The 19,800-nt window shown below is 48.9% G+C and overlaps 1 protein-coding gene across 1 annotated transcript; it reads right to left on the bottom strand.

Moving 5' to 3' along the window:
• Positions 1-7,153: 7,153 nt before the first annotated feature.
• LOC119283661 lies at positions 7,154-13,220 on the bottom strand. The gene is made up of 7 exons (XM_037563114.1): positions 11,702-13,220; positions 10,959-11,591; positions 10,810-10,881; positions 9,743-9,822; positions 8,219-8,296; positions 7,734-8,140; positions 7,154-7,160 (listed from the first exon to the last, which is right to left on the bottom strand). The coding sequence occupies exons 1-7, from the start codon at positions 12,939-12,941 to the stop codon at positions 7,154-7,156; spliced, it is 2,517 nt and encodes an 838-aa protein (XP_037419011.1). The 5' UTR covers positions 12,942-13,220.
• Between the last annotated feature and the right edge of the window lie 6,580 nt (positions 13,221-19,800).

The raw sequence follows: 19,800 nt of genomic DNA, 5'->3' as shown, positions 1-19,800 counted from the left end.
CACTTTCAACTTAACCTACTCCTTTTAGTCTGCATCAAGGTACAAATCTTTAAACTAAATTTTAACAGACTGGCGATGTTTTCACTGAATTTTGGCCTTAAGTACAGTTACAAAATCTGACCGTTTGAGTATAGTTTGGACTATTGTTTTTTGGAGTGAACTGAACTGCCTTTGGAAGCAAAAGGCATCAGAAACACAGAGAAACAAAGCCATTTTATAGAAGTTGCTTTCATAATTTTCTTTCATAAGTTGCAAACAGTACTCCAAACTGGAAGTAACAAACTAAATTTTGTACTTCGAACTTTCATAATTTGTGGAGTACTCCAAACTGGAGTAATTCCAGCAGTACCAAACAGTTCTCCAAATTTGCATATGTTTAGTGACTGCATATGTTCAGTGACTTAACAGTATGACGGTTAGCAAAGCACAGTGATTGCGTATGCTTAAAATTGGATGATCTGCTCTAGTTCCATAATGCTAGCAATAATTGATCTAGAAACATTCAATTTCACCAGATGACTATCAGTTTCACCGTGACTATTAATTTCACTATAATTGATTTGCTTCCGTACGTACCCAGACAACAGCAAAGGTGGGGGCTCTAGAGGAAGCCAAGGTCGGTGCTCAGCCAGACAGCAGCAGAGGCGGAGGCTCAATGCTGCATTGCTTGTACTGTCAAAAAGGTTTAGGCTCAATGCTGCATTGCTGAAAATTGATAGTAAATTTTAACAGTTTGGAGTACAGATTAACTAAAACCTGACATTTTAACTGAATTTTGCCTTCTTCCTTCCTTAGGAACCGAGCTCTGGTGGCAACACAAGGAGCAGGCCAGATGAGCACAAGGGAGATGCTACTTGAGCTCTGCTGCTGCTGATCAACACGGTCACCCCAAGTGAGCTGCGGATCAATTTCACTCTGTGTCAGCTGCAGGACCAGAGCGGAGTAGCAGAGGCAGAGGTGGAAGCCTCAGGGGTCGGGGGCGGGGATCGGAGGGCGTCGGCATCGCCCACCAGCAGTAGCGATGGTGGCAGAGGCGTCGCCAGCCACCACCACCTCAACCAGCCGGCGGGCCGAAGCGGACCAGCGTGGCGGCAGTGGGCGGCGGAATCGTGGGCGGAGTGGACCAGCGCGGCGGTGGTGGGTGGTGGAGGACCTGCTCGTCGGTGGGCGACAGAGAACCCGCTCGTCGGTGGGCGGCCGACGGAGTCCTCCTCGTGGGCAGGCGGTGGAGATCCTCCTCGTGGGCAGCAGAGGTCCTGTTCGTGGGCGGGCTCATCAGTGGCTCAGGAACTGCTCGTCAGCGGCTACCTTCTCCTAGAGACATATCGCCACGGCGGCTGGCCGTGGCCGCCGCGGCGACGCGTGCGACAGGAGGAGGAGGAGGAAGGAGATGGGGGCTTAATTTCTAGAGCTTTGAAAGTGGAAGGACTAAAATGCAAAAAATAAATGTACTACCCCTGCGACAAGAATTACGGGACGGAGGGAGTATTATCTAAAAAACATGTTAATATTGTTAAAAAAATGTTTGTAAAAAACTATTCATGCGTTTCAAGAAATGTATGTGAGATTAAAGAAAAGTTAATCATGTATATTGAAAATACGAACCATGTATAAGAAATATGTATACATAAAATACTAACCATGTTTAAAACGCGCCCTGTTAAGCAAGTAGAATTGGCCTCTCTGGCCAATAACCAATAGCAAGACCTGGATGCCCATATTGGTTCCAACATATTCCTCAAAGATCTTCATCGGTTGAACCACGGTGTCGAGGATTCGGGTAATCCTGTATGCAATTCCCTTTGCCCGGCGATATGTTACTTGCCTGAGATTTGATCATTGGTACCTCCATACCTAGTTCAATCTCGTTACCGACAAGTCTATTTACTCGTTCCGTAATACAAGATCTCGTGACTAACTCAAGGCGAGGTTGGTAGCCAGGGCCTATGTCTAGCGGCAAGGGATTGACTTCGAGGATGTGTTCGCGCCCGTGGTGCGGATGCACTCGGTGCGTGTGTTGATCACCCTCGTCGCTCATCACGACTGGCAGGTACACCACATGGACATCAAGTCCGCATTCTTGAATGGTGACCTTCTCGAGGAGGTGTATGTGTAGTAGCCGCCGGGATACATGAAGACCGGAGAAGAAGACAAGGTGTTGCGCCTTCGCAAGGCCCTGTACGGTCTACGCTAAGCTCCAAGGGCGTGGAACGCGAAGCTGGACGACAGTCTGAGCACACTCGGCTTCAAGCGTTATCCGTCGGAGCACGCGGTGTACCGATGAGGCACAGGAAACTCACTGCTGCTCGTTGGGGTGTATGTGGATGATCTCGTCATCATCGGCATGAACACGGAGGAGATCGCAAGCTTCAAGCAGCAAATGACCAAGTTGTTCCGCATGAGTGACTTGGGCAAACTCAACTTCTACCTTGGCATCGAAATCCACCAGGAGCATGATCGGATCACGCTCTGCCAGACGACATATGCCAAGTGTCTGTTGGAGCGAGCTGGGCTGTCAGACTGCAACCTAGTCAGCACACCAATACAGGCAAGATTGAAACTAAGCAAGGACAGTGTCGGGGATGCCATGGATGTCACGTACTACCAGAGCATCATCAGAGGTTTGCGGTATCTGACCCACACAAGGCCAGACATAAGCTTCGCCGTAGGCTCTGAGTAGGTTCATGGAGGCCCCTGCTGCAGATCACTACACGGCGGTGAAGAACCTGCTGTGTTACATATAGTAGGGACGCTGGAGCATGGATGTGCGTTCAAGCGCGGGAAGGGCGAGTTGAAGCTAACAGGGTACAACGATTCAGATCACGCCAGGGACATCGTCGATCGAAAGAGCACGACGGGCGCCATCTTCTTCCTCGGTGAGAACACTATAAGCTGGTGGTCATAGAAGCAACGAGTGGTGGCCATCTCTTCATGCGAGGCCGAGTATATTGCAACCACCACTACTGTGTGTCAAGGGATTTGGTTGGCACGACTGCTCGGCCAGATGCTGAATAAGGAGACAATGTCGTCGAAGCTGTTCGTCGACAACAAATCAACGATCTCTCTGTCGAAGAATCATGTCTTCCATGACCGGAGCAAGCACACTGAAATCAGGTTCCACTTCATTCGGGAGTGCATGGAGGGAGGGAAGATCGACATCGACTACATTCGAACCAGTGATCAGCTCGCTGATGTTTTGACAAAGGGACTTGGACGTCTGGCGTTTCAAGAGCTGAGGAGGAGGATTGGCATGACTGGAGTTCTTCAGAAATAAATCAGCAATGACAAGATTAGGGGGTGATTCGTTGACAACTTAATCTAGTCGTTGGTAGCAGTAGTTAATTTCCATTTTTCAGTTAAATTCAATTAGGCATGTGTCGCGTCTGTGCGTGTCGTGCATGTAGGGCTAGGACCCAGTCTTGGTGCTCGTGCGAAGGCACGGGCGTGAGCCAGATCATGGCGCCGAGGTAGGATCTCTACCGGCCACCGTTTCTTCCTTGTACCAGAAAAAATAGCAAATGAGAAAGTCAAAAAAGTCGCAAGATTTTACGCGGCACCAAACACCCATGTTCATCTCTGTCAGAGCGAGTGTCAGAGAGCGAATTCTGATAGCTGATGCCTGCGACCCAGCTCAGGATGTACTTCACTGCCATTGTAGCGCATCTGGCAGTATTTTTTTGGCAATTCTAGAGCTTTGGTTTCTCCTTCACGGAGTGCAGCTACAAGCGGGCGTGGAGGATACTATTTTGTGGAAACACACGGCCTATGGGAGCTACTCTGCGTCCTTGTCTTATAACGTGCACTACTTGACCATCACCCGTTCTGCCATGTACAAGGTTGTCTGGAGAGTCTCCCCCCCCCCACCCCCCCGAAAGCCAAATTTCTTGCATGGCTTGCCATCCAAGACAGGTTATGGACATCCGTTCGCTTGGCCAAGCGAGGGTGGCCAAACAGTGGTCCGTGCACCCTCTGTAGGCGTGAATAAGGACGGTTGAGCACATTTTCTTCCAATGTAGATACACTTTGAGAGTTTGGGAGATGGTCAGAGTTGGGCTTCAACTCATTGATTTGGATACTTCTGGTTGGGCCACTTACACGAGCATCCATGATTGATGGTGTGAATCGGCTTCCGCCCACGATGCACACAAGAAAGCGATGCCTTCTATCTTCGTGCTCGTTTCGAAAGCAATTTGGGATGAGAGGAACGCACGGGTTTTTTCAAGGCCGCTCCGCTCCAACGTTTAGCACTCTCCAAGCAATCAAGCACGAGGCGAGGCTATGGGTCCTAGCAGGGGCGAAACATTTGGGTCTTCTGATGCCGGGAGAGTAACGGCTTGTATTTTTCTTTTCGGCCTTTAGCCAGTGCTTGGATATCTTTTTAGACCCCCTTCTTATTTAATGAATGGGGCGCATCCGGCAGTAATGACGACCATGCTTAGCTATTTGAATTTTTCTTGCAAACAACAGTTTGCAGTTTGCTTAGGTCACGGACATCTCCTGGACCATCTCATATATTGTCTGTGTACCAAACCTGCTTCTCCTTTTTTTTACCAGGAATGTTTCCCTTTTTTGATCAAGAAATTGTTTGGCTTTCAACTCTATGGTATTGTAATAAACTGATGCTTAACGTAGTTCAGTTCAAATAATGAGGATGCTTCATTTACATGCAGACATATTTCAGCTGTATTGGGCTTGTATGCTTGCATGCACTAGTTTGATGCGCACTACATGGATTTGAATAATCCTCATCAAGAAGGGATTAAGTGAATTAACCAAAATGATAGGAATTAGAAGGGATTACGATTGACTAGAGGATTGCCCGGTGGCATACGACCTGTATAAATTGGGCCGATGGCTTAGGCCAACTCTAACGCACGACACCAAATGGCTCGTCTACATCCGTTTGGGGGTAAACGGACAAAGCAGGACCTCCAACATAGGACCGCAAACGGGTCGTCGTCCGTTTTCTGTCCGCTTTCAACCCATTCCTGGCCCAAGTTTGAGACGAGTTTGCGGCCGAACGGATAGCACACGCACGGGCGGGACGCGCGCCCTTGTCCTCCCTTGGCCCGCCCGTCGGTGGCACAAGCCGCCACTTTCCTTCCCTTTCCTCCAAATGCTCCTGGGCCTCGCCCTCCACTCTCCCGCGCCCTCGGCCTTTCCCCTCCCTCCATCCACCATGGCCGATGAGGCGAATCCCGGCGACCCACCACCGGCCGCCCACCCCGTGGCGAAGAAAACGAAGTCTATGAAGAAGCTTCGGTCGGAGCTCACGTCGGCGGAGGCCGCCAAGCTCGACGCTGAATCGGCCAAGAGGAGGAACCGGCGAACTGTCGCGGTGGAGAAGAAGGCCGCCGTTGAGTACGCCGCCAAGTGTTCCCTGCGGCGTGCGTTGTAGCACCAGGCCGACCTCGACGACAAGGAGTCCACCGTCTCCAAGGCGCACGCCCTCCTCATGTTGGGCATTGTTGGGTGCTCATCAAAGATTGCCCCAAGTTCAAGGACCAATACAATGCTCTTAAGAAGAAGAGAGGAGAGAAGGCGGCCATGGCTGATGAGGGAGACGTGCTCAAGAGGCCGAGGGGCAAGACAAGCTCAAAGGCCGACGAGAAGCGTGATGCGTCTTCTATAGCCTTGCAAGGAAATTTGGAGAACATGATGAGCCAAAAGTGCGGGAGGAGAGCAGGAGCAAAGGGAAGGAGGAGCAAATGAAGATATACCTAGATCTTCAAACGAAGAAGCTTGACATGGAGGAGGCCGTGAAGAAGAGGAAGCTCGACATAGAGGAGGCCGCTCAACTCAAGAAGCTAGAGACCGAGGCCACCAATGCCGACACAAAAGCCAAGGAGGTGGCACTAGCGTTGATGAGCGTCGACAAGAACAATATGTCACCGGAGAGGAAGGCTTGGTTCACAAACCGGCAGAAGGAGATGTTCGCCCGTGACGGCATGAACTAGGTGAGACCTCGACCGCGCTGGCCGCGCTGGCGGTCCTTTTTGAAGGCTGGCTGGTGTGCCGGCCGCTAGCTTTGTTGCCGGTGACAAAACTTGTCCATTTTGAAGGCTAGTTGGTGTGCCGGCCGCTGGCTTTGTTGCCGGCGTGAAACATGTCCTTTTTGAAGGCTGGCTCCTGTGTCGGCCGCTGGTTGTGTTGCCGGCATGAGACTATAGGTCGCCGCTGTGTTGCCGGCCGGCGTGAACTAGTGTGAATCGTGGCCGCGGCTTAAATCCTTAGTTTCTCATGTTTGCATGCACGGGGACAGGATGCGTCGAAGATGCGGCTGCGCATTGGGCGCCCGGCCAACGCAAACTCAAATCCGGGTGGATACGACCCCATTGTCACCCTCAAACGGACGAGATCCGGACAAAACGAACGTCTATTTGGGGTCGTGCGTTGGAGTTGGCCTTAGTATGGAGCAGACCATGTGCCACAGGCTCCGGTCCAGAAAAAGTAGAAAGTAGCGCCGTTAGAACACCATTGTGAGCCACAACATTAATGGACAACTGGCAAGAAGCACTAGCCCAATTGAATATTGATGCAATGAAAAAGAAATGCATTATGCAATACGCCTGTGTTCACTGATCCCTATGTGGACCAACAGCTTGGATAATGATACCATATGGTAGTATGACCCATGTTGAATTTCCGCTACTCCTATGCATACAACAAGGAGCGATTGCTCTAACAAGATTCGAGATGCGAACCAACTTGTGGTTGGATGGTTAAGTGGACAGTGGTATCCCCAGCCCACCAGGGTTCAAGTCCCGGTGCTCGCATTTATCCTACGGTGACTTCGTAAAATCTCAAGATGATATGCCGGCTCAGCCTCTCAAAGATGCTCGGTAGGATGTGCGTGTGTGCGTTAATAGGATGAGCACTTGCGTCTATATTGTGTTCTAAAAAAGCAAGATTCGAGATGAGGGGGCGTTTCCGCTTTGGAGCTTACAATGAAGGAAAAGTCAATGGCTAGACGTCGGTCAACCGACCCAATTTTCGGCCGGCCACCACGCACCACGGCCAGAATAAAAAAGCATGGCTCGCTGTCGCCGGGTCGCAGCAACAAATTAAAGCCGGTTCCAGTAAAAAAAATGCCTCGGCCTCGCCTATTGCAGTATTTTGGCACCGGGGGATGCATAATCGGCTACGGTGACGCCTAGCACCTTGCATAAAACAACTTGTCAGGATTGTAAAAGACATCAGAAATCACCAAAACAAACATTATTATTATTTTCAAGAAAAGGGACGATACCGACAAGAACAAACAAACAAACAAAGGAAACACAAACACAATCAGGAACGACGTAGAAAGACATCCAACAAAAATAATAAAACCAACAAGAAATATATGACGACCCACACATCCGGAAAAAGAAGCAACACATCGATATGAACATATGTGACCTGAAGCTACTTTCAACGAGATTCCACATTTACCAACCAACCATATGCACTCATTACAGCGACAAAAAAACTCACAGATGGGGATGGATTGGATTGCAAATACCGACAAGTTAAGTTAGTTAGTTATATATAATAACAAAATGGCTCCCAGACTTCCAGATATGCCCTTGCCTCAACCCTCTCGGTGTTTGCGTGGCCACCTCCCTGCGCCCCTGCCCCTGTTGTTGAAGTTACTAGGCTGGTAGTACCCATCATCGTTGTTGTTGTAGTACCCGCCCCCGCCCCCGCCTCCGCCACCACCACCACCACCACCACCCCGGCCATTCTGGTACCCGCCCTGGTGTCCGCCACCACCCCTGCCATTCAGGTACCCGCCCTGGTGTGCACCACCAGCACCACTGCCATTCTGGTACCCGCCCTGGTATCCGCCACCACCACCCCAGCCATTCTGGTACTCATCACCGCCTCCTTGGTATCCACCACCACCACCTCCTCCACGCCCATTCTGGTATGCGCTGCCCATGCCACGGCCGCCTCCATGCCTGCCATGGCCATTAGGGTAAGCCCCCCTCCTGCCACGATCACCACCTCGCTGGTTCTGAAAAGATCGCCGAGGGCGCTGAAACTGTCGCTCTTTTGGCTCGGCATACCTCTGATCTTGTTCTTCCACATCAAACTTCTCCTGCTCTGCCTCAGCCAAGGGATATTCCTCATGAGGGTTCACCGGGGATTTACCTTCCTGAAGCTGGCATGTTAGTATAAGCCAGAAATATATTACATACACAGAAAAACACTCCACAGGTCATCCAGTCTTTACCATATTTTGCACATCGGCTGCATTAGACTGATGACCATTGTAGATTTCTGTGGCATGCGAGGAGTCTTCCTCCTCCTCCTGTCAGCAAGTAAACATACCAACAAGATCAATATAAGCTTTGTAGACTAATGACCATTGTAGGTTTCTTGCAATAGTATCCAAGTACACAGCTAGGATGCTAAAGAACATATATTACCAGACCCAAAGAATATAAAACTATTAAGTTGTGTTATCAAAGTAATGTTGGTCATAAGTCCTAAACTCGTAATCATAAAGTAGACAAGCAACAAGTAAAAATGACAGCTAGGAGTAAAATGGCACCCAGGTCCCAGGAGCATGTGTTCCTTCAATGGACAGTAAATAAATAATTCTACAACAACAACAACAACAACAACAACAACAACAAAGCCTTTAGTCCCAAACAAGTTGGGGTAGGCTAGAGGTGAAACCCATAAGATCTCGCGACCAACTCATGGCTCTAGCACATGGATAGCAAGCTAATAAATAATTCCGAGTGTTTAAAATTCAGGTAAAATTATACATGCAAATGTTTGAACCATTCATATTCCTGTAGGTTGTGGAAAAACAAACTCTTTTTGCACCTTGGCAAAAGAAACAAATCTGGGGGCTCTAAAGTGAAATCTTTAGAAGCACAAAAATTAACTTATACAAAAAAAGGAGACCCAGTGCTAGAAGTTCCCACGCCAGGTGGGGTCTGGGGAAGGATTATATAACGCAAGCCTTACCCCTGCACACTGCAATGCAGAGAGGCCGCGTCGAAACTTGCTTTACTCAATGGGTACAAATATTGTCAGAGCACTAAACTTGGTTTCTCCACTCATGCTGCAGAAATGCTAGCTTTTTCCATTAAATTCACAAACGTAATAAAAATACAAGAGCATTTGCATGTGTCCCCTTTTCAGAATGTTTATATCAGGGATTAGGATTGTTGTTCTTTTCAACCAGCATTTTAAGTAATGGCCAACAAAGTAAAAAAGGAACAAATGTACAATAAAAAATCATGTTATTGCATGATTGCAATGGTGAATTCTAGCACATGATATTTATAATCTTTAATACAACAAAAACTCAACTACTATGTTGCAAACTGCGAAGACCCATCAGAATAGAGACCATCCTGTACCTAGATAGTGGTAGCACTACACATAATATTATACAACGATCATACTAGTTGTGAAGTTAGTATTTCAGCGGGTTTTTTTTCAGAACACAAATGCACAGGCACCATCTGTTATATCTAAGCAACAGCCCACAACATCCATATGAAACAGCATAATCTACACCCCAAATGGAGTGACGTTACAGTTTTTTTGTTAAAGTTATAATCCACATTGATCATTACTACTGAACCAGCACAAAAAGCAGCAGCAACAACAACAATGATGATAATAATAATACTAGGAGCAATCATCAACAAAGATCAAAACAAAGTTTCAGGGCAATGATCACTTCACCATGCTAAGCATATATTAAATTACAAAAGAGTGCAATTTGCTATTTTACCTTGTGACCTTCAGCAGCTATGTTCTCCTTAAGTGATGGTGCCTCTGGTGAGACAGTCATGCTCATCAGTGCCTGCACACTTTCTGATAGAGGCGGGGGTGTCCCAATTTTTCGATGAGATGATAACTATCGATTTGGTGGAGACGACTTTGACGATCCGACTACAAACGTGCACGACGTTGCGCCTTAGCAATCGCTAAACTAACTCCGAGAGGTTATTGACCATGCCGGAGCACAATCAACCTGACCACGAAGGTCTATTCCTGCAAGCAATCGAAGAACAAGCAACAATATGATAAAGCAATCTGAATATTGCGAATATATATGAAGTATTTATAAAGGTAGGGATCCGTAAGCGGTCTTGGTCTGGTCGTTGGACACAAACAAAGTACACGAAGTTGCAATGGCTAACTTTTAACTAAACAAATCCCAAGCGAAAAGCTACTAGACGGATCTACTTATATAGGAGCAAGGGGTGGCGGCCTAGGAGGTGGGAGGACGTCCCAAGGCAGCCTAAAACTAACCCTAGGTCGTACAAGGCCAATGGGCCCAAGTGAAGGTGATGCAACACCTTTAGACTTGTTGTTTGACTCGGATTCTGCTGCAGCGTCTGATTGTTTCGTTGATATCTCAACGCTCCGGACGAATTTGAAGGTGAATCCAATTGGGCTGCAAAGAGCACGAAATCTAGAATCCAACAAAAAAAGAATCACCCAATTCGAAGTCCGTATGAAAAAATTGTTGGCGTTTTGAGTCAGGTATGTCTGTGCAGTCCGAATCTGAATCCAGAACGTGAGAGACTTGGACTCTATCTTCTCTTGGCCCAAAAGTGACGTGAGAGAACTTTTTTGAACAGCACTTAAACATCTCTTTCTCCGTTATCTTCATATGTGAATTGTACAAATATCTCATACACCTGCAATTAGACAAAACACAAAAGTGTGTGAAGTATTTTTGTTCTGGATAACATAAATAGATTATTGAATAGTTTGCACTAGAAATCACCTGACAAATATGCATGTATGCAATATTTTTGGTCGTATCCAAGGTAGTCATGTCCTCATCACTTTCAGATCCATGGTGCGCCGTGTAGTAGTTCGATGCCATGATCCTGTCTAACTTGGACCTCACCGCAGCATCTACAGCGAAAAGCCGCAGATTTCAATCAGCAATGAGCTCAAAACAAACCAAATTACAGACCTATATCAACCCTCACATGTAACAGAGGAGCCAGGGTGGATCGGCACATCAGCACGGGTGAGCCATAGGCGGGCATGATGGGCACAGGCCTGGAGTGCGTCATGGTGGGAGACGCCAACCGCAGAAGCAGGGCGAGCCGTGGCAAGGGCCGCCACAGCAGACACTGCATCAAGGTCGTTCTCCGTAAGCAGGTCCACGGTATCATCCCATACATAGCCGTAGGTGATGCAGCTGCTCCGCTCATGCTTGCGTGCAACCATGGTGGTGATGAACTCGTCTGGTGACTTGACATAAAAAAGGGAGCCAAAGTAGACAAGCGCGAGGAGGTCTTGGATGGACAAATCGGAGCCAAAGGATGAGGAACCGGCAGCAGGTGCAGGGACAGTGGAGAGCTCCTTGGTGAGGGCAGTGGAGAGTGGCACGCGGAGGCGCTCGAGCTCGTCAATGAGCGCGGTGATGATGGGCTTTGAATGCATCACCTCCTTCTGGTCCTGGTTAAGCACCTTGCCGGCGGCGACCGACTCCTCCATCTGCGCAATGCGATCCTGCTTCTTCCGCAGCGCGCGAAGACGCTTCGACACCACTGAGAGAGCCAGCCCTTCCTTGGTTTCAGATATTGTCCCTTTGGTTTCAAATTCTTTAACCGACTCTGCAAAAAAAAATTGCAAAGCATAATGTATAGCAGTAATTAATGTTTTCAACAACAAAAAAACATTTTTTTCTCTGGTTAATACAAAATTTTGTTAGCTCCATAAGTACCTGAAGTTGTGACAAAAGACCTAAAAAGAACACACGGATCATAGGTTGGTTCAAACCACAACATGTTTTCAGCAGAGCAAGGCGCACCAGACTCGAGCTTCAAACTTTTACCATTCACAGCAAGTACATATGCTGTCCGGTGGCACATGCTCTCCTTCGCCATAATGTAAATAACATTGTCATCGTGCAAGCTTAATGTAGGCCCAGCACTGGTCAAATTCCCCCATGTCAAACTGTTTTTGTCATCAAACATCTCAGGTAAAAGATTCGGCAAACTTGAATCACTAAAAGATAACTCAGATGTATCAAACGTCAGACCATCATGCCAAATATCTGAATAAATCGATCTACTCCAGGTCCTAGCCATCCAACCATAATCTTTTCCTCGCTTCATGTTGCAGAAAGCATCTTGCACATGAAAATCTAACTCAACAAACTTGATCAAATCATTGAATATCGTCACATGACGGTGTGGTCTTGGGGTTAGATTCTCAAACGTCAAATGGAATTCAGAAGCATCACATGGTTCAGGTACTGGCAATGGAACAAAACGGATGATAGGCTTTTTATCCAAGACATTGCATAAGAGAATTCCCCACCAAAGATCAATCCAACCTATGATACCATTTTCTGCATATGCCACGCTCATGGCATCATGAAGCAATAGCTTACGCTTAGCTATCCTTGTTCCATTATCCTCGGCGATATGAGCCACCTGAGTGTGCCAATCATTTGCATCAGATCGATAAATGTGGAGTGTGTAATGTTTGCGAGACTCGAGCCCGAAATATTCAACATGAGGAAAAACGACAGCAAAGTCTTCACTGTTATCATTAACAGGCAGGATAGCAACCAAATTTGCCTCAAAAGAAGATGGATATGGCCTTGGAATAAGATGAACACAGGGAAAATTTGGCCCTGCTTTGTAAACGAAATAGTCGGTGAATGGTAAATGGTGGACACTCCCGAAGAAAGTGAAAGCCAGCAGTACAGACCCTCCAGCCTCACCAAGTATACGAGGATCTACTGGCAAGAGCTCCCCTGTCTGATCAACGCAGCTGACGAGGCACAACGAGATAGCTGGAGGGTCAACTGCTTTAAAAGAAAGCTCCAAGTGATGCCCTTTGCTATTCTTGGTTTTCGCGGTAGTGGAATTTTTCAACTGGCCCACTAAACATTTTCTATCCAGCAGGATTTGGGGGTGGCGACCACACGGAGAAGGATGGTCTTGCATTGCCATGACGGAAGAGTGAAAGGGCGCCGATGAAGATATGGATCGTGGAAGGCGGAGAATGGCCTAGGCCCGGGAATTGACGGGAAAGAAGCTCGGGGGTCGATGTCAGGGAATCAGGGTAGATGAGCTCGGACTATGGCTGCCTGGGAGTCAGGGCAGACGGCCGGAGACGGAGCATCGTGGAAAAGGACGAAGGTGGGAAGCGCCGGGATGGCGGTGGTGGCGGCGGCGGCAGGCGGTCGAGGTGCGCGGCGGCAGGCGGTCGAGGCGCTCGGCGGCAGGCGGTCGCGGTGCGCGGTGACGGCAGGCGGTCGCGGTGCGCGGCGGCGGCGACGGTGGAGCCGAACCCTAGCGAGGCGGCGGCACGAGGGAGACAGATTGAGCGAGGGGAAGAACCGAAGGAGCGAGACAGATCTTTTTGACAGATCGGTCGCTGACAGATTCTCGAACGCTCGGGGCGGCCGGCCCATGTAGTGTAAGGCTCGGTAGCGAGTTGTTTCCAGTGAGTTTATTTTTCCTTTTTTTGAGGGTTTTTTTCTGTTTTATTAGTTTTCAGTGGGTTTTTTATTTTGGTTTTCCATGAAAACACGAGATTTATTTATTTCTTAAAAAATATATTTCTTAGAAAAATACATGGCATTTTAGAAAAATTGAGAATATTTTCTAATATGTTTGTGGGCATTTTATGAAAAAATATGAACACTTTTTTATATTTCTGAACATTTTTAAGCAATCTCTACTTCTAATGGACGAATTGGTTGAATAGTCCCCCCACTTTCAACCGGTTTATTTTCAACCGGTTTATTTTCAACCGGTTTTTCTTCGTTCCACCTCCCACCAGCCCCTCCCACCGGTTTTTCTCTTTTCTCGTCTGACCGGCAATACCCAACGTATTTATGGTAATCAATCATAATTAATTCACGTATAGTAATAAATCAATCCAGGTATGGTAAGGTCATAACTCAGGAAATTTTGAATATGGTAATTATATGGTAATAAATTTAAATTACCCCAAAGGCTATCAATCCAGGTATGGTAAGGCCATAACTCGGGAAATATCGAATATGGTAATAAATTTAAATTACCACCAGGTATGGTAAGGCTATCCACGTATAGTAATAAATCATATAGTAATAAATCATAATTAATCCACGTATAGTAATAAATCAATCCAGGTATGGTAAGGTCATAACTCAGGAAATTTTGAATATGGTAATTATATGGTAATAAATTTAAATTACCCCAAAGGCTATCAATCCAGGTATGGTAAGGCCATAACTCGGGAAATATCAAATATGGTAATAAATTTAAATTACCACCAGGTATGGTAAGGCTATCGATCCAGGTATGGCACGCCCTCACCTGATCACCTATCACAATCTCCAGCCCCACGCACGCACCAAAGAACCCACCCGGCACCAAACGCAGCTCCTCTTGATCCCCTCGAGTAAACGCCGCCGCCGTCGTGCGATCTTCCTGACACAGACGCCGTCGCCGCCTCCTTCCCACCTACGGCGTCCCCCACGTCCATGGTGAGGGCGCTCGCGTCCTACACTGACCCTCCGCCTCATATAGGTTGGTCGTTGATGGAGTGGGATGTGCCGCTGCGGTTTGGGGAGGCGCAATCACGATCTGGTTGGGATCTCAGTGTGGAATCGTTCTCTGCGATGAAGGATGGCGCTGCCTCCCTGGCAAATGGGATCGGAGGAAGGGGCTCTACGTCGTGAATGTCGGCGAGGCAGCGGCCGAAGGCAAGCCCGACGGTGAGCACGGGTGTTCGTCCCATGAAATAGGCGGCCACGGAGGGCGGATCTGAGGCCACCCCAATCGCCGGTGGCCCTTCCTCCCATCGATCATCGCCTCCATTCTCTCTCTCCTCTAAATCTTGGTCGCCCCTGCCTGATTCTGGCCGACGCCATCCGGCTCTCGCATCGACCACCACCAGCACGGCTGCGGACGAGGCGCAACCGCAGACGCCGCCGCCGCCATCCTCATCCACCTCCTCCACCATCCTTCCCAGCCGTCGTCGGGGGCACCCGCCATCTGCGCTCTAGCCCACCCGCTCCCTCCTATCCCCTCCCCCTGCCTGCCAGCCCCGTGATCCATCGCACAGATGGCAGGTACTACAGCGACCTCCTCCCCAGCGGATCCGGCCTCCTCCGATGGAGATCCATCCTGGGCACCGCCTTATTCTCATGCGTGCACGTCTATATCAACGTCTCATTCCACCTCACCTGAGCCTTTACCTTCCCACCTCTGCTTCAGATCCACATCACTTTGCAAGGTATGTGCTTGATTGTTCCGAACTGGATCGATGGATTATGCAAGGTACTTTGGGTGTCGTCATTGACGGCAATTGTCACGCCATGCTACCATCGGAGGGGTCCCTCATCGATGATTAGGGTCTTCCGAACTGCACGAGCTCCATTGAGAAGGATGTTTTTAATTCTGGTTTTGCCTACATGCTTTCTTTGCCTATATCTACTTAGCTAATGTCTTCTTATAGATAGTAGCTGCTGAAGTGGTGATCAAAGTTGTTCACTATAAGGAAACAACCATGATAACAAAAGTGTATATTCCCTGACCTTTGACCTGAAGTACTTTTTCATTAGAAACTTGCAACAGCCAGGCATTTAAATTAGCAACAGCTTCGTACGTACTGAACTAATTTGCAGCAACACGTACTGAACTAAGTTAGGTTATGCTCATCGTTCCAACATGCTTAGTGATAACCACCTAGCAAGCTGATCAAACATGAAAAAATTGAAGTGCTACTGCTAATCGTACTATTCTGAATGTGAAAATCTATTTAATTGGCTCTTCTCTAATTGTACACTTGCATAAATCTCAGATCTTGCAAATTACAGTATAACCATAAAAGTCATGCTTTGACTCCTATAGGGCCTTTTGCACTTTAATATGACTAATAGTTTGCCTTAATATCACAGATTGTATTACTACCTTTCTAAGTGAATGACATTCAAGAAGGTCATTAAATAAAACCAAGAAATCCTTCTGGTATTGGAGTGTAGGAAAGTTGAGACTATAAAACCAAAAGGTTATATTTACGTTTATTAGAGAAGGTTCTTTACTTTTTATAGGAAAACACAAAATGTTGCGATGTAGAGTCTAGGTGGTGGACCTCCTTGATCCACTTGGTGGATGAGGGCGACTCCTGTCCTGGCACCCATAGTGCCAGTGATCCAAAAATCATAGGGCCTGGATATAGCTCTAGCAGACGTATGTGGCTTGCGCATCGAGCTTGGTCGTCTCGAGCATGGTGTTGTAGACCAAGAGCTGGTACAGAGATAGGCGAGTTGTAGACAAGAGCTGGTGGGCAGCAAGAAACGCATGCACACCAAAGAACAAATCTGAGTCACATGCCTACTTCTATTGGTTTCTACAAAGAGCGGCTAGCTTAGATCTTAGACCAGTCGGTCACTGTCGAGGTCGCCAAGGTGATCTTACAGCACCGCCGTGGAGATTTCTCATGATTTTATGTAGGCAAGCCGCAAGCGGTGGTGGTGATTGGCTGGGTGGTGTCGCTGCCTTGGGAAGAGACGAAAGTGATGGTAGAAGTAAGCAGGATCCGATGATTCTTCCGTGGGGATAGCCAAAGTCAAGGTGTCGACTACAGACTCATCGCAGACTTGCAGTGAACCTGGATGCGGCGAGCCTGATTTGTGGATCGATGGCCGGTCTTGACTTTGTTAGGCTGGGATTGGATGGTTGCGGAGGGTGGTGTGCTTGGTTGGGTTCCCATGGAAGAATGTGGCCTCCTCGTGGATCTGGTCATGCCCATCCTAGAGAACATTGTGTCCCTAGCTCCCTCGAGGAGCAAGGACAGTGCAAGCGGCAGCAGGGGGTAGGGGTAGATGTGGGGAGGGATGTCGGCGGCTGCTCGAGGTCATCATGATGAAACCCTTGACGTCCCATCTTTATCAATGGAAGTGGAAGAGCACGAAGTCGAGATTGGATAGGAGTTTGAGTTCTTTTTGGCACCGATCGGTTCCCCACTTTAGAGATGTATTTTTTTTTGCGTGCGAGCAAACAGTGGGTTGATTCTAAAAGGGATAGGCACTTTTCAACAGAAGTGCATGACGGACCAAAAATATGACCTCATTTTATTCGTTTGATAGATATCGTATTATTCGTTGTTGTTCGTTCGGTGAAATTTCCTAATATTTGATTGTTGTGTTTCTAATTAGAGCACCCCATAATCACCCAATATGAGGGAATGATAAATGAAAGATACTGATTATAAATTTTGAAGAGCCCGTGGCAACGCACGGGCGTTATACTAGTTTTTGTAAATGACGAGCGTTACAGTTTTTTGTAATAGATATGGGAGTCTCTAGAAGCGTCTGATGCCTATCTAGTGGCCGCTATTTTCCGTTCAATGCATGCGAGGTGTGCAGGCCACGTTGGGGTTTATGGGGTGTAGGCTTATGTTTGTGATTTGTAGACAAAGTGACCAACCTGTGACGCGGATGACGGGTAGGCTCAGTGTTTCAAATGGCCACTGGACATAGATTGAGTCGCGTGCACGCCCGCCTCCTTGTATTGACTTTGATTCAACGACAAATTGCTCCCACTCACCACTCGAATTCATCTCAGGGGTTCACATGTTCGATTTGGAAATTGCGCTCCCTCTCCTAATTTCTCTCCATACTCCCCTATGCTCACCCCGATGGTGGAATCGTCGCGCCATTGATGTCGGTCCTCTACTGGTTCAGGATGGAGGGTAGGCATTCAGAAGTGAGCATGCATCCCAACTCCGTAGGCAGCCTCTATTTTTCTTGAGCGTTGTTCTTTTTGTTGTTTATCTTGTTGATGTCGACGATGTGTTTTTTTAGAAAAGGAGGATGACCCCCGGCCTCTGCGTCTGGGAGATGCATACGGCCACTTTATTGATTATTCTCGAGGACCTTACAAAGTATTACAACAATAAGCCTGAATCCACCATCTTGGCAACACATGCCACTACTCCTATCCAAAATGATGAAGGGGTGCTAGCTGGGCCACTACCCAAACCACTCACTTAAGCCTAACATCAAAAAGCCGGAAACCGAAACATATTCGGAAGCCCCAGCCGAGCCACATACCGGGTCTGGGGCACAATCCGGTCAGACGCACTTGTGTGTCGTCGCCACCATCTTCCGCAGGTCCATCTTCAGATCATATTGAGACTTCTACCTTGTGTGGCCACTCTGTCATCGACGTCACCATGACGCCAGACAGCAACCTCCTCCTGCGCGAGTCCATCTCCGCGTATCGGGCGGCGAGCCTCCACAGCGTCATGCCGCCGATCCTCGCCGCCATGAATGAGTGAGATGAAGTACCGCTCCACCACGGCATGTACAGGGTGAGGAAGGGCGAGGTCCCCATCGGAGACACGGCCGGAAGGGCCGCCACCAGGAACCAGACAAGCTCGCAATACACACCCATCATCCCCATGCCCAAGTCGGCGCGTTCAAGAAGGTGACGGCGCTGTGGCGCCGCCGCCGCTTAGCCACCGGGGCTAGGGTTTTCACCCGGGCGCAAGGGAAGGGGGGAGGCAGGGGATGTTTAGCCTCGGCGCCGCCACCAAGGAGGGAATGGCGTCCGGGACGCCATCGACGCCGTGACCGCCACCGGCGGCCAAGGGTTTCCCCCGGCCAAGCACCCTGCCGCCACCTCCGAGCCAGCTACCACATCCGCAGGCGCAAGTATGCCGGAGATCCAGGCCGGCCGGAGGTCATGCATCACGAGCGGACCAGGATCGCCTCCGATCTGACGCGGGGAGCCCGGGGCCTCCATGCGCCAAGACCTGCGCCCACCGGGACCTCGCTGCCCGTGCAGCCGAGGGGAACCAGCCTACCTCACCGACGAACACTTCCCGCCGCCGGGGAGCACCGTCCGCACCAGCGAGGCCGCCGCCTCAGATCCGGACACCACCAAAAGGGAGCGGTCCCTGCCGCCACCATCCCGGGGCATCCCCACAGCCGTGGCCGCGCCCACCCCCATCGACGCGCAGCCAAGGGCGCGCGCACCAGGCGTCGGACGAGCACGCAGCCAGGCGCACAGATCCCAGGCTCCAGAGGGCGCCGGCGGATCTCCCCTCTCGACGCGCCAGACTGGCCAGGGATAACGCCCCGCTGCCGCCTTCCTCGGGGCCGGCCCGGGCTTCGCCGGCGAGCGCCCTCTGGCGGCGGCGAGACAGGTGGGAGAGGGGGCGGGGATTGTGGCAGCGCTAGGGTTTCTACCCCCGTGTCGCCAGAGCTAGTCGACGATGTGTGGATGAAGGGGGTCACGGGGTACTGATAGTGTCTTGAGCCCATCAATCGCCACAAGGCTAACTAAGTGTAGCTTCATGGTCCTATTCGCACCTCTCATTTAAGTGTTGTCGTATGCATATGACATGTACATGTGAGTACTTTGAATATATTCGCAAGTTGAAAAGAAATGAAAAGGGAGTATTCATGCGAGGTGAGTCAAGATAAATAGCTAAGGGTTTTATTTTGCAAGAATCCATTTTTTTCCTGAACTAGAAAAGAAAATGTTAAGTTAGGAGAATATTATGTAAGCTTAAAGGTCGAAGTGAAGCACACCCATGTGTTCAATCCTGATCAAACATCATCAACTGCGCATACATCACGGTGGCCACAAATCAGCTGACCTATGTATAGAAAAAGTACAAGTCAGAGTAAAAGTTTTTGTAGAGACTAATATATGTTGTCAAATAATTAGATAGATAGCATCTGCGGCCGGGCTTGGTGAGTCGAAGTCCTCAAGCCGGATGTGGGAGGCCCAAACTCGCGGGATTCACGGAGTCCCACGGAGAATGTATCTGGTGAAACGACCAAACAGGTGCACCAGATGCACG

The sequence above is a fragment of the Triticum dicoccoides genome, chromosome 4A, assembly GCF_002162155.2.
Source record: "Triticum dicoccoides isolate Atlit2015 ecotype Zavitan chromosome 4A, WEW_v2.0, whole genome shotgun sequence".
NCBI lineage: Eukaryota > Viridiplantae > Streptophyta > Magnoliopsida > Poales > Poaceae > Triticum > Triticum dicoccoides.
This window is presented reverse-complemented; position numbering and strand designations above follow the sequence as displayed.